General features: G+C 41.1%; 1 protein-coding gene across 5 annotated transcripts in view; it reads left to right on the top strand.

The window, feature by feature from the left end:
* The window catches only part of KIAA1210 (KIAA1210 ortholog), a 44,796-nt gene that overhangs the window by 15,554 nt on the left and 16,295 nt on the right, over positions 1-12,947 (top strand). For 3 of the 5 annotated variants that reach the window (XM_074835179.1, XM_074835177.1, XM_074835178.1), the window contains exons 2-5: positions 23-99; positions 5,050-5,218; positions 9,864-9,993; positions 12,526-12,684. In XM_074835179.1, the coding sequence (XP_074691280.1) occupies positions 23-99; positions 5,050-5,218; positions 9,864-9,993; positions 12,526-12,684 (535 nt within the window). The remainder of the gene's footprint in view (positions 1-22; positions 100-5,049; positions 5,219-9,863; positions 9,994-12,525; positions 12,685-12,947) is intronic. The other 2 variants (XM_074835180.1, XM_074835181.1) reach the window with 1 other exon arrangement.

Here is a 12,947-nt window from a genome sequence, read left to right as displayed (position 1 = left end):
GATGCTTTCATCTCTATTTCAGTGACTATATCATGGCCACGGGGCCAACAGAGGTCACACAGTCACCTGAAACAGGAGAGACAGTTGAAGAGTGCACAGGTAAGCAGTTGTTCTCCAAATGTATAGCTGATTTGGAAGTCAAGATTAATTTTCTTCAGTTCGTGGAGCCTGTAGTGACTTGTTTTGCAGTGTTGTTTTGGGTTTTGTGGTGTAAAAAAAAAAATTCTGTGTGGCTTTGTCAGCTGGCAATATTATGGGAAGGGTCTTTTAATGTGCCGTACTGGAGGGTCATAACCTGATGGAGGATATTCTTTTCGATTCTGGCTTGGATTTTCAAAACCAGGATGTTAGAGCTTGAAGGGATGATTGTTGTGCCTGCTTTGATGGATCCTGCAGAGGTGGTAGCTGAGCCTGTTAGCCAGCCTCTGCCTGTGGGAGCTGTATGAGTGCTCCCACTGCAGCCTCATTCTCTGCTTCTGGCCCCACACAACCGTTTGTTACTTATTCTTTAATCTAGTGGCATGGGCTGATGCAAACAGCCATGAGGGAATGGAATAATAGGCAAGAAAGGAAAATATCTTACTTATGGCAAAGAGTTGTCTTAGTTAAAGGAAATCCCCTTTGCCGGTATTCAGACTATTCTTGAGGAGATAGGTGAATATGAAGAACAGCATCATGGCTGAGGCATTTCAGGAGAAGTGGCTGTCATATCACTTGGGTTTTTTTTCTTTTCTTTGGCTAATGTCTCACAATCATCTTAAATGTTTGTGTTTCAAGCATCATCTTGCTTTATCCTTTAGAATTACGTTTGCCACCATCAGAATATTGGTAGAAGAGAGAAGCAAATGACAAAGTGACTGTTGAACTCTGCATGGCAAGTAGATGGGGGTGAAGAAAGGGTAATGACGGATGCTCATCAGCAGCTGGTTTCTTAAATTTATTATCTAGTTTATCACATAGACCAGTGCTATCAATGGCACACTGGTGAACTTGTGTGAAACACACACATGCAAATTTTGTACTTGGGTTCACTAGAAGATTCAGAACATGGATCAAATTCTGACCCGGGTGACAGGAAAGGCAGGAGATGGCTTGCTGTCTTAAGTGTTGATCCTAAAACCACCAGAAATATTTCTGTTTCTGACTGAACCAAAATTTTAAAAAGTTAAAGGCTGCAGCACTATTGCTGAAGTATTCAAGAGACACTTGACTGGACCTGGATAAAGCTATTTTAGGATCTTTTGTTTACTTCCCATGTAATGTAGGATTGCCTCACCTATTCCTCCTTATAGCTTTAATTGGCTTGTGATGTAAAGGCTCTAGGAGGCTAAAATTCCCAGCCTTCACAGTCTAGTCAATTAGATTAATTTCTTGAGGTTTACCTTATTGTCTGAGTAGTAGTAGAGGGCTTCCAGTGCCTGCTGCTCCTTCCTGATGGCAATAACCAGGTCACTGTCTAAAAACTGTCAGTACTCCATGTTAGGCTTGCTGAATTCCATGATTTAATTGTCTTTCTGGCAATATCAGGTATTTTTTATGAAGCTAGAATTATGGTATTTCCTGAGGATCTTGTCTGTGGAGTTTTTTTACCATGTGTTTTTTAGTGGTGAAAGTATCTAGTCCTTGGATTTGAGGAAAAAATGGAAAATGTGTCCTGAACGCACCTTAGGAAGTCAGAGAGCATAGAAGATCTTAAAATTAACTGTTTAATTTAAATATGATAATTGAGCTCCCAGATCGGATGTTCCCTGTGCTTTTTATGGTCTCAGTTTGGCACTGGAAAAAGCATCTTTTTCTCTTCTATCTTGTTATCAGGAAGAATCATGCAAAGGGCAGAAGGACATGCATTAATTCTCTCTGTGCACAGGAGAAACAATGAAATAGGCAGTACACAAACAGTAAAAAATACAGAATAAACAAACTTTACAGAGCAAGCAAAATGCTTATTCCTGCTCCTTTTCTGTTATAGTGGGCTAAATCATAGCTAACATAAGCAACTAATTTTTGGGAAGGCTTTTGCTTTTTAGGGCAGTGGCCTTTAAATTTAATCTTTTATATTTAATGCCATAAATTTGAAGCTTGGCAACCGTCAGAATTCAAAAATCATGAGTCATTATTCAGAAGTGGGTGAAGGGGAAGTAAGCATAGTTTTCTGAGCTTGGGTCTTCTACAGGATTTTTGTTATGCAATGAGTTTTTTCCATTTTAAGTAAAAAGATCCCCTTGTATATTATTAGTTCAAGTATCATAGAGCACTCTACCAATTTTGTGATACGCTGGGCTACTTCACAGTGCACTGAAATGTAGGCACCTTTTAATTAAATGTGGCATCCTTTTAATGATGTGTGAAACCAGCATGCAACGTTTGCAGCAGGAAACAAATATGAACACCGTCTTTCTAAACTGTGTCTTTATTGACAAATGCTCTCACATAGAGCAGTCCCACAGTTTTCATCTGCATGCAGCACTAAGTGATTTTATCTTTTTTTGTGTAATAATACGGCAAGTGCCCATCTTCTGGAACTGCAGGAACACTTACTGTTTTCTCATTCATCTGAAACAGCTGAAGGCACGCAGCTGAGCAGAGTGCGGCTGAAGAGGAATTATTGCTGGAGGGGGTGTGCCCTGCACATCAGTAATAAATTAGAGGCTAGGGAAAGCCCTGAAGTAATTGATGTGTCTGCATCAGAGGACTATGTTGCACAACGATGCCCAAGTGTTGTCCCATGCCAGCTGAGGTTTACTCACTGGCAGTGTTTGCAAATGCTTTCCATGGCCTCCATTCTAAAGTTAGCACCACTTCTGATCTAAACAAGTATTTGGAGTATTACCTTGGCAATGTTATCCTTTGTGGTAGGACTTATGTTTGTTTCTCATAAATGTCCTTAGGATCACTTCTTTTTCTGTTGTTATTGTGTTGTGGTGGTGTTTTGTTTTTTTTTTTAACATTCCCCCAGTTCTCTGAAAATACCAGCATCTAATTAAGCTTATTGGTAATACTTGCACAAGAATCGAACTTGCTTTCTGTCCATATCACTGTCAGCTGACCAGTGTACATGACAATGTCCTTGTTTTTCATTTAGACTGCCTTTAAGTTGCAGAGCTCTCTGCAGGTAACAACGTCTGCCAGTTTGTTCTTGAAGTCATTGGACTGTGTCAGCAGACGTTGCTGAGTTGAGAATTTTGGGGCACTGCTTTCATGAAACTTTTTAATCTTTTGTTTTGCTTATCTGAAATAAACCAACTCATCTTTGACAAGTTTTCTGGGAGAATACCATATATGTTGTCTACTTGCTGATATGAATGGCAGTAATGGCAGGGAGACATTTCTAAAGACTCTCTAAAGGACACTGAACAACCTTGTTTTATTTGAGAGGCACTGTGGTCTTCTGGTTGGTTGTGTGACCTGTCTTCTCTTACCAGTTCTTGCTATGGGTGCAGCATGAAACTCCTTGAGCCCCATGAGAGTCTTAACAAATCCAAAAGCCCTGAGGTCAGCTCAGTAGTCTGGGGCAGGCAATATAACCTGTAGGTTTTCTGTGACCTACTGCCTGGTAAGCAGCAGTGGAAGAGAAAAAGGTCTTCCACTGATAAACCCTCCATAGGAGCACAACATCCCATTATTATTTAGGTGAGTGGGACTCCATTGATAGTTTTGCTCTACATGGTTTGAAAGATAATTTGGTCTCAGTGACAGCCCAAGTCACTTGGAAGGCAATGTGCAGGTCTTCCCTGGCTGCTACTGCTCTGCAGGGAGGTAGCCATTTCATCAGTCTGTGCTGGACAGTGTAGCAGCATCCTTATGTGTCCTGACGCATGGCGCTGGCACTGGTCTTGAGAGCAGGGAGGAGGCAGGGTGAGTAGATCTCAATATCATTGTTTATTTCTCAAAGTGGCTACTGTCTGATGCAGCTGTGCGGTGGCACAGTTTCAGCCCAGATAAGGCCCATTGGCAGAGATCCCCACACGTACAGGGCACACGTTGAGACAGAGCATCGCCAACTAAATCATTGCTGGAAGACAATAATTGTGTTGAAATAATGCCTTGCTTATGAAGGAATCCTCCAGCTGTGGGCATTTATTATGCCAGCTCCTGTAAAGTATTAATTGAACAATGAATTTGGCTCAGATATGGAGTGATGTTACTGCTCTGCATATGTATTTCAGTCAATCACAGGGGTCTTAGTACAATAGCTTGGCCCAAACCACTCCATACTGACCCCTCAATGTAAGGGTCAGTGACAAAATGCAGCACTTGTGTGCTAAAACAAAATATAAATAAGAATGTTAAAGTATCATAGGTTATTAAAAATTAAAGAAGTCAGTGATATTTTGTATGGTTTATTTTGTTCTTTTTGTATTTTCATTTGGACAATGGAAAAATCTGAAATCAGATTAACAGTTTTCTAATTGTGTTCTTAGGGCTGCTATGTTTGGGGGTTTCCTGCAGGGCAGTATCTTAATTTAAGTTTGCTCCATTGTCCTTGGAGGAGTTGTTGATTTTATTTTGGGGCAGTGGTTTAAAGTGGAAACAGGTATTTTGGTTTTAGAGTTTCTAAATTCTTACATATTACAGATTATTTTGCCAGTTTCAATCTTTTTGCCAAATGTTGAATATGCTTCAGGTGTTGTCTCCTTACAGCACTGAGTAAAGAGAAAGCAGAGCTAAACTGAGCTAAGTAAAGTACAATAAGAGTTCAAGATATTGACATCAATTTTTGTATTGAAAAGATATCAAATATGATGGGCACGATCACTGTTCAGTTGTAGGTAGATACGTTCTGTATATAAGGTGTATTTTTCATAAACTGGAACCTAAGTAGGCACCACTATTGTCAGCTTATGCCAATGTGGCTTTATAGGCAGCAAATAGAAGAACTGCAGCTTCACCTTTCACTGGACTCGAGCGCTGAATTATTTACAGAGGAGCTGACTAAAACTGAATGGGCTGCTCTAGCTTGGAGGCTTCATCCAGAATTTAAGAGATAACATTCTCCAAGCCAAGCAACACCTCCAATTTCCATAAATTTTCATTTTTCTCATGTTGCAGGAAAGAAAAAATCCAAATTTCAGACTTTCAAGAACTTCTTTGCCAAGAAGAAAAGGAAAGAGCCTCCACCTCCCAGGGGGGAAAGTAATTTAAAACCTAGCCAGTCCAGCAGCGATGTCAGCATCTCTGTGCTCGACACTACTGCACTTCATTCACCGAAGGAGGCTGGGTAAGCTGGCGGGGAAGGAAAATAAATAAATAAACGCGGACCTCTCACAGCAGTAGGATGAAAGCATGAGTTGGCCCCTTAGGAGCAACCTCTGTCCAAGTTTGTGCAAAACAAGCCCTAATGCTGATGTAGGAATTTCAGGAATTTCCTCTTTCTTTGCTAATGCTTCAAGAGCCAGCATGGAGAGGAGGGGGAGGGCAGCCAGGGGCAGAGGTGATCCAACCTCTTACTCTAAAACTGCAGATAGCCCAGATTGTTTTGATTGGTTTTAGTGTTTGAAATCTGTCCTGGAAGGTCTGGTCAGCAGCAGCTTTAAAGGAGACTGATGGTCGAGTAGTGCTAGTACAGAGAATATATGTGAAGTTGAGTTGCTGTTTTTTAGCATGATTGGTGCCCTCCATCATGGCTGGGGTAAAGGGAAAGAAGTATTTTTGTTGTATTATCAGTATGAGATTGCTGCTTTAACTTTCTTATGTAGCCATTTAGGTATGGATAACAACTGAAGGCCTCTAGTTCTGTGTCAGCTACCCCTGAAGGGCTACGCATGTGAGTGAGGTTTGCAAGGCCTTAAGGTGTGTGTCCAAGCAATTCTCAGATCCCTGAATGATGTTAGTTCAAAAACTTGTCCTTTTTCATTTAGTGTAATACAAGTTATTAGCTTGCGCTGCTAGCACTGCTTTACTGATAACCTTAGACCATCAAGCTACACAACACTTCCATTGCTCGCCTCTGACTGAATCTGGGGTGGGACAATCCGCTGAACATGCTTATGTCTCTCTCCAGGGGTGTCATGGATCGATATCTGGCAACCTGTAATTTGGCTGTTTTCCAGCTCCCCACCCTCCTTGTACTCCCCTGTTAGCTACTCAGCCAGGCCTCTCTATGGATTACTCTAGGCCTAGGCTGTGGAGCTGCAGACTAACAAAGTGTGACAAAACACCAGCCACATCCTATGGTTTGCAGTGTTTTGTTGGAGGGACGTTGGATGGGTGTGACACTAGCAGAGGGCATGAATAAGTGACTAGAGTGGGATGTGCTGAAATCAGCATTGCTGCCAAATGCTTTGTGTCATCAAATAAGGCATTTAGTGGAGCTGGAGACTGCGTTTCTTCTGGTGATACAGCTTATAGATCTTACTTTCTCGTGGGTGCTTGTTCCTCCTTACCCCACCTTTCTACACGCTCTGTTGTGTTTATGCAACTGCATCATGGAAATGATCTGGGAATGAAACAACAATCTCCTTATTTTTCTTTGTTAGCATAACAGCAACAGAGTAAGTGACCGCACAACCAGTCCCCTGGGGTAAGAGGAATTAGAGTGACTCAGCTAACCCAGTCCAAAAAGTTTAGGAACAGCTGAGCTTAGCCCATCAGCCCATAGGAGGGATCTGGCTTAAAATCAGCTCTCTACTCCAGAGGCAGTGTGGGTGCGAACTCTTTCTCATGCCCTTAACCGAGTACTTCAAGTCCAATTGCTGTTTACCTCAGTGCTATCCTCCAGTGATTATGAACTGTTTTGCAAGATCGGAGATCAGGAAATGAGTAAAACCCTTAGAAATAGGATTAGATGGACTTTCTAAAAAAATTAGAGGATATGTTTGCGCTACTTGAAAACCCTATCATGTCCAGACCCTGCATGGCATAAGCACACTTTGTAAGTACCTAGAGAGACTGAACTACATAATCCTTTGGAAAACCTGATCCTGAAAGCCAGTGGAAACACAGCTTGTGAAGGATTTATTACAGGACCCTGAGCTTTGCAATTTCTGTCATGCAGAATATCAAAACCAATCCTAGAACAATGCTGCTGTTGCTTTGTTCTTGAGGCAGAAGCACTGTTTTTCTTTTTTACTTCTTTTTTTTTTACCCCCCCCATGTAATCTTTTTAAAATTTAACTTTCCTGAATACTCACCAGAGACCAAACCCCCAGATGTGCCAGATACTTCTTGTAACAGCCAAAGGGATGTGCCGAGATGTCAAGATGCTGTAGGAAATCAACGGGATTGGGCATCTGTGAAGGGGAAGGGAACATTATGTACCACTGCCTCTTTATCTTCCAAGAGGCATGAGTTTTGAATGGAAATGGAAAAACCTTTATGGCAAAGTTAAAGCATGTGCCATGGATGACTTCTTTATCATCAAAAGGATAAAAGACCTTACACAGAGGAAAATTGAGTCTCAAATAGTCTTATTCCAGTTAAAAAGCTTTGAGCAGGAAAAACTGCTGGGACAATACATAAAATTGTCCTGGTCTTTGTAATGAACACTTACTCCTTTGAGAGGCTGCAGTTGGTTTTGAGAGCAGCTGCCTGAAGGAATTGTCACCTTTCTTCACCCTACCTCAAGCATTAATAAAGTGGGGTTGCAGCAGTAAGAAGTGGAAGATAGAACAGGCCATGATGAGTTTAAGAGCGACTTTATTGCTGGCTGTAGAGTCTTGTTATTTCCTCAGTCATGGCAGCTCAAGTGTTGATACACGTGAATGAATTGAGCATTTGTGTAGGGAAATCAGTGTGGAGATACAGTGGCTAAAACATCTGGGGTTTAGCTAACAGTGCGTCTTTAGCTTCAGCGCAAATATAAATACACTGCCTGGAATTACACATGAACATATATTTGCACATAAGAGACTCATCTGTACTAAACCTGCAGTTAATTCTATATTTAATCCAATGCTCTTTTTGTGACTGCCAGAAGAAAATACAGTGATTCTCTTGCAACCACATACAATACATATGCAGAAAAAGAAAGAAATAGATCTTGTACTGGCAGTCTCAAGAACAAGGAAACCTCAGCTCTTAGTGCTAAAGAATTCCAAGTAAAGGAAGTGAGGAAATCCTAAATTAAAAAGGTTAATACATCCTAACACACATGCATTCTTTGCAGTAAATAAAATATGCCAACTAATAATGTATATACGTTACAGCAAATAAAAGTTGCGTGACACTGTCTTTCTGAACGCAATAAAATTGTCTTGCCCATATAGGGTGTCTTTCATGCTGAAAAGGACTCTAATATCAAACACACGAAAAGATGGGATGACTTCATTCGCTCTGATGATGAAACAAGGCAAGCCTTACTTGTGTGTAGAATTACTGTCCTATAAAATAACACAGACATTAGCTATTACATATAATGGGAGGAAGCACAAACTCTGACCTGTGCTGTGAAAGAGCGAGCTCAGATTGTCTTTGACACAACATAAACATAGAGCAAAATTATTTTGCTCTACTGTGAGACTCGGCATAACTGTATATTGATTGACTACACCTTTGGGGTAACACGAGGGTTAGTCGAGCAGATAAAGGATATGTTGTCTCCGGAGATGTAAAGAAGGGAGATGCAGGAGGAAAAAGGGTCGTTTGTTTGGGTTTTTTTACATGGTGTGTTTATGAAAGTTCACAGTCTTTCAGGGCTTTCTTCTAAATAAAGAGAGAATCTGGGGTTAAGCAAATAGCAGAGACCTCTTCTATTGGCTTTCCTTGCAGAAGAGTGTTAGGCTTACTGGATTTTCCTTGTCAGAGTTCTGTTCCTGATCATCCCCTGATACCCAGAGTCAAACTTCCAGAGGCAATGAGCATTGCCTGCATGGCAGCAGAGCCAAGGAATCCTTGTAACTTGAGAGTTATGAGGCTGGCAGCCAATAACATGAGAGTATTCTCTGCTGTTTTCCAGGTAAATGCTAGAATAAAATCCTGGTAGAGGCCATCCTTGTGGTCTTTTGGACAAAGTTGTGTACAGACAGTGCCTGTGTGTGCTGGTGGAACTTGATGAATAAAAGATTTGGAGCCTTCCTTGTTGTGCCACCCAAGTGCAAAATTTGCCCTGCACAACCTAATAGCCCAACCTCAGTTGATCTCTGTTGATTACAACTCAGTTAACAGCTGTTGTGGGAACTCATCAGTGCTTCACTGGGCTGAACACCCAGTGAGCATGGAAGCAGAGCAAGAATATCTTACCTGGGTACTTTAACTTGGCCATGGATAGGCAGGTAACTGTGGCCATGGACACTTGTCCCATCTACATTTTCTAATGTTCTTGGGATCTGACGATGTTCATAATAGAGGTGAACAGAACTGTTTTTACTGCTGGACATGAGAAGTTTTGAATCAAGTTTGTTAATGTTGTGGAATTACATTTTCTGCCTGCATTTGCAAGAAGGGGAGAAGTAATCCACAATCTTTGGCAGGTATGAAACACCAGGCTGCAAAGGTTGTATCCTGAATGTCTCATGCCAGGCACATTCCTACTAAAGGAGGGCAGGGGACTCCTGTTGCCTCCCTCTGCACTGTAGACATCTCTCAGGGTGGCAGGCATCCAACTAAACCCCAGCATCTGACCTGATCACCCTGCACTCTCTCTCTAGTCCACAGAGACTGGCCTGTGTGTTCAATGCAGATGCTGAGTACATCTGAAAAGAGACACCTGCATTTGATCAGCATCCTAAAAAGTGTTTCTTCCTCCCTTCTGAGTATAAAAGGAGCTAGCAGGGACTACCTTAGACAGCTAACATGCACAAATCTGAAGTTAAGGGAGATGCATCCCACCCTGGCCTCCTTATGATCCTTCTGCCCTGGTCAAGTAGTGCAGGGAAGTGTTTGGAGGGCTGTACCCAGTGCACTGACCATTCTTTCTTCCTTCCTAGGCCCAAAGGAAACATGGGAAACAAAGCCTTGTCCCATGACAGCGTCTTCATTTTTGAGTCTGCACCAGGAAATGTGGCAGGTGACACATTGTCTCAGGAAAACATACCTGGAAGAGTGAAAACTTTGCAGGTGAGAACATCGTCCTCTCATTCATGGTGCTGCTTTGTAGTAGCTGTCTCCTAGGAAACTCTGTTGCTTTGACTCCTCTGCTGTGTGGCTTAAGATTTTGTTGACTAAAGTGTGCAAAGACAGATTTACTACTTTTGGATCTATTCTGCCTCTTGGAAGCTGCATCTTTGAGCAGTTCTGCTGCTTTGAGCCTTGCTTGGGTCTCACAGTGTGCGAGTGACATGAATCCAATTCATGGATTCTTGGAAACTTTCCTTAATGAGCATGTCCTCTTCCAGTGGGATTTCCATTCTTTACTTCACAGCTACTGCTTTTGGGTTAAGGCCATTTATTTATACCGTAGCGTGTTCTTTGCACTGTTATTCTTTGTATATTATTTATACATTCTTCTTTTTGGCAATTCTGGCTATGATGTTTTCACTGTACATGCTAGCACCAGCAGCTGTGTAAGTGTGTGGGATGATGGATATGTCAGGGCACTCTCAGTGACAGCTTTATTTATATCATTGTTCTTCCGATCTCTGCCAGCAAAGGATACTGTATTCTGCTAGGTCATTTCCTTCTTCCAAGGCACATACTGAACCCTCCTTGACAGCTCCCTATCAACTGTTGGTTATATTAATTGCATTTAAATAACTGCCCAGCTCAGAGCACTGAGATAAGAATTTAAGTTTTTTCCAGAGACTGAAAACAAACTGTTGATAAAGCAGCCAAAGGCCATTGAAATTCTTCCTTTGCTCAGTGTGAGCTTCACGTTGCAAAACACAATTGCATCACATGTTAAGTAATAGAAGATGCACAGAGGGATTTGTTCCTCCATAAGACTGCAAAACAGGCTAAGCTTCAAGTCAGGGTTCTTTTTGTATAACAGTAAGAGTAGCAGGAGAAATCATGTTTATATATGACAGAAATTTGTTGGGGGAAAAAAGCTCTTTTCATGCTATCTCCAGTCCACTGTGCCCTCTCTTCATTCATCCATTATCCTGCATGGTAATGTAATACTGCCAGCACTATTTTTATAGCCATAAAAGACAGCCTTTTTCTGTGAGCTTGACTCTTGTCAGAATAAAAGCCAAGCACTAATAAAAGCTGTTATTTTCTTAGCAATGTAAATTAACTTCTACCAGTAGAAGACAGACTGTAAATTCAGAGTTTCCCCCACAACACTTTGCTGTCTGCATGTAATAAATTTAATAAATCAAAGATGTGAAGTTGTGAAAAGAGAGAAAAGCAAAATTGACTTTCTGTGTTTTCCCTCCCATGAGGTGCACAGGTATGTTGTATGTCTTGTTTTGCCCGTATATTGCAATCTTTGTTCAGTTTGTCATCAGTCCTGCTTTTGCAGATCATATTGGTGATACATCTTTGGTTGTTGTGGGTAAGAGGGCAAGAAGGCTGTTTGAACTGGGGGACTGGTGGATTAAAGGGTGACATTGTGCTACCCTGTATGGCTATTAGATCTGTAGGAATTACCTTGCAAGTGAATCTTGCTGAATAAGAATGGCAGCTATTTAGATCTATTTTACGGAGATATAAATGAATGCATACCTTGCAGAAGAGCACAGAATTAGGCCTAGAATTTCCCAATCTGGTTTAATAAGCAAAGAAACAGAAAAAACAGGTCTGCGTATTTATCTTGGGAATATTCAGTTGAGATGTTTTGAGTTGAAGGACAAAGTTTCTGTTCAGACCTTGTTTCTATTCCAGCTTTGACATGGCTGACAGACTTAAGCCAAGAATTTTAGTAATGGTGTTTCCTGAGATCTGAACTTTTGTAGTTTGAGGGAACATCTGGCTGCTTGTGAGGTTGCAGACTTTGTTTTATTTTTCTAGGGTCAGGGCCTGCCAGAGCATTCTTTTATGCAATCTTGGAAAAGAATCCCCATACTCCTGTACAAACAAAGTTGTTCCTGGCTGCTGTTACCGTTCTTGCTGTGGACAGGACCAGGATGTGATGCTGGGGAAAATTAACAAAGAATTCATTAGGGTGGACCAGAAACTGAATTAAATTGTCTTTGTATAAAAAGTGGGACTCAGCTGCTTGTGTGGGAAAGAGTGGTGACAAGTTCTCAATATTTGGAAGGGCTTTATGAAGGAAAGCTGACCACATAAACCTGGGGTTGGGAGCTGCTGCTGACAATACTTTGTGTGACTATTTGGGACATCCGGATATATGGAATTATTTAAAGAATACTTAAATCTAGAATTTTTAAAGTTTTAAATTTAAACTGAGTTAAACTGCTGTAAATTTTCTGGAATCGTGAAACTTCTGTCGTTGGTAACAACTTAATAAAACTGATTTTGATTTTAATTTTGTACCAAAGCCAGTTCTAATGATGGGTCCTTGATGAGTGTAACTAAATAAAATTTTAGTAATGGCTGTTTTCTGTAAATGGTCTATTTCTTCAAGTATTTCTGTTAACTAAGAGATTCTGCATGCCCAATGGGAGCAACTGGGTTAAAAGTGTCCAGAATGTCCCTTATAAGTAAAGCCATTGAAAGTCTATATTCTAAATTTCTTTTCAACCACAGCTTCAGTTGCAGCAGAACATCAGGCTTGGATCTCCTCCTCTTGTTATAACTGGAAAGAAACTAGAAGATGCAGGTGCTGTTTCTGAAGATGATGGTTTACCTAGAAGCCCTCCTGAAATTTCAACCCTTCATGAAGTTCTGACAGATTCACCAAGCAAGGTATAATTATTATGTCACTTTAGTGACCACCTGTACAGAAAAGAAAATTTGCTTGGAGAAGGGGAAGACCTTTTTGCTTGTGATAAAATCTGATGGTACAGATCAGTCAGAACTAGAACAAATTACCTAGGTGGATTGTGGACTTGTCACTGTGAGGGGTACCTAGGAAGTGACCTTACAAATACCCCTTCTGAGTACAATTTTCTATTCTTTTATGTAGACCAGGGCTTGGGCAGTTGTGACCTGTATCATTAGGGAAAGAG

This window comes from Strix aluco, chromosome 10 (genome assembly GCF_031877795.1).
Source record: "Strix aluco isolate bStrAlu1 chromosome 10, bStrAlu1.hap1, whole genome shotgun sequence".
NCBI classification, from domain to species: Eukaryota; Metazoa; Chordata; class Aves; order Strigiformes; family Strigidae; genus Strix; species Strix aluco.
Note: the sequence above shows the minus strand (reverse complement) of the source record. Positions and strands in the feature narration are given on the sequence as shown.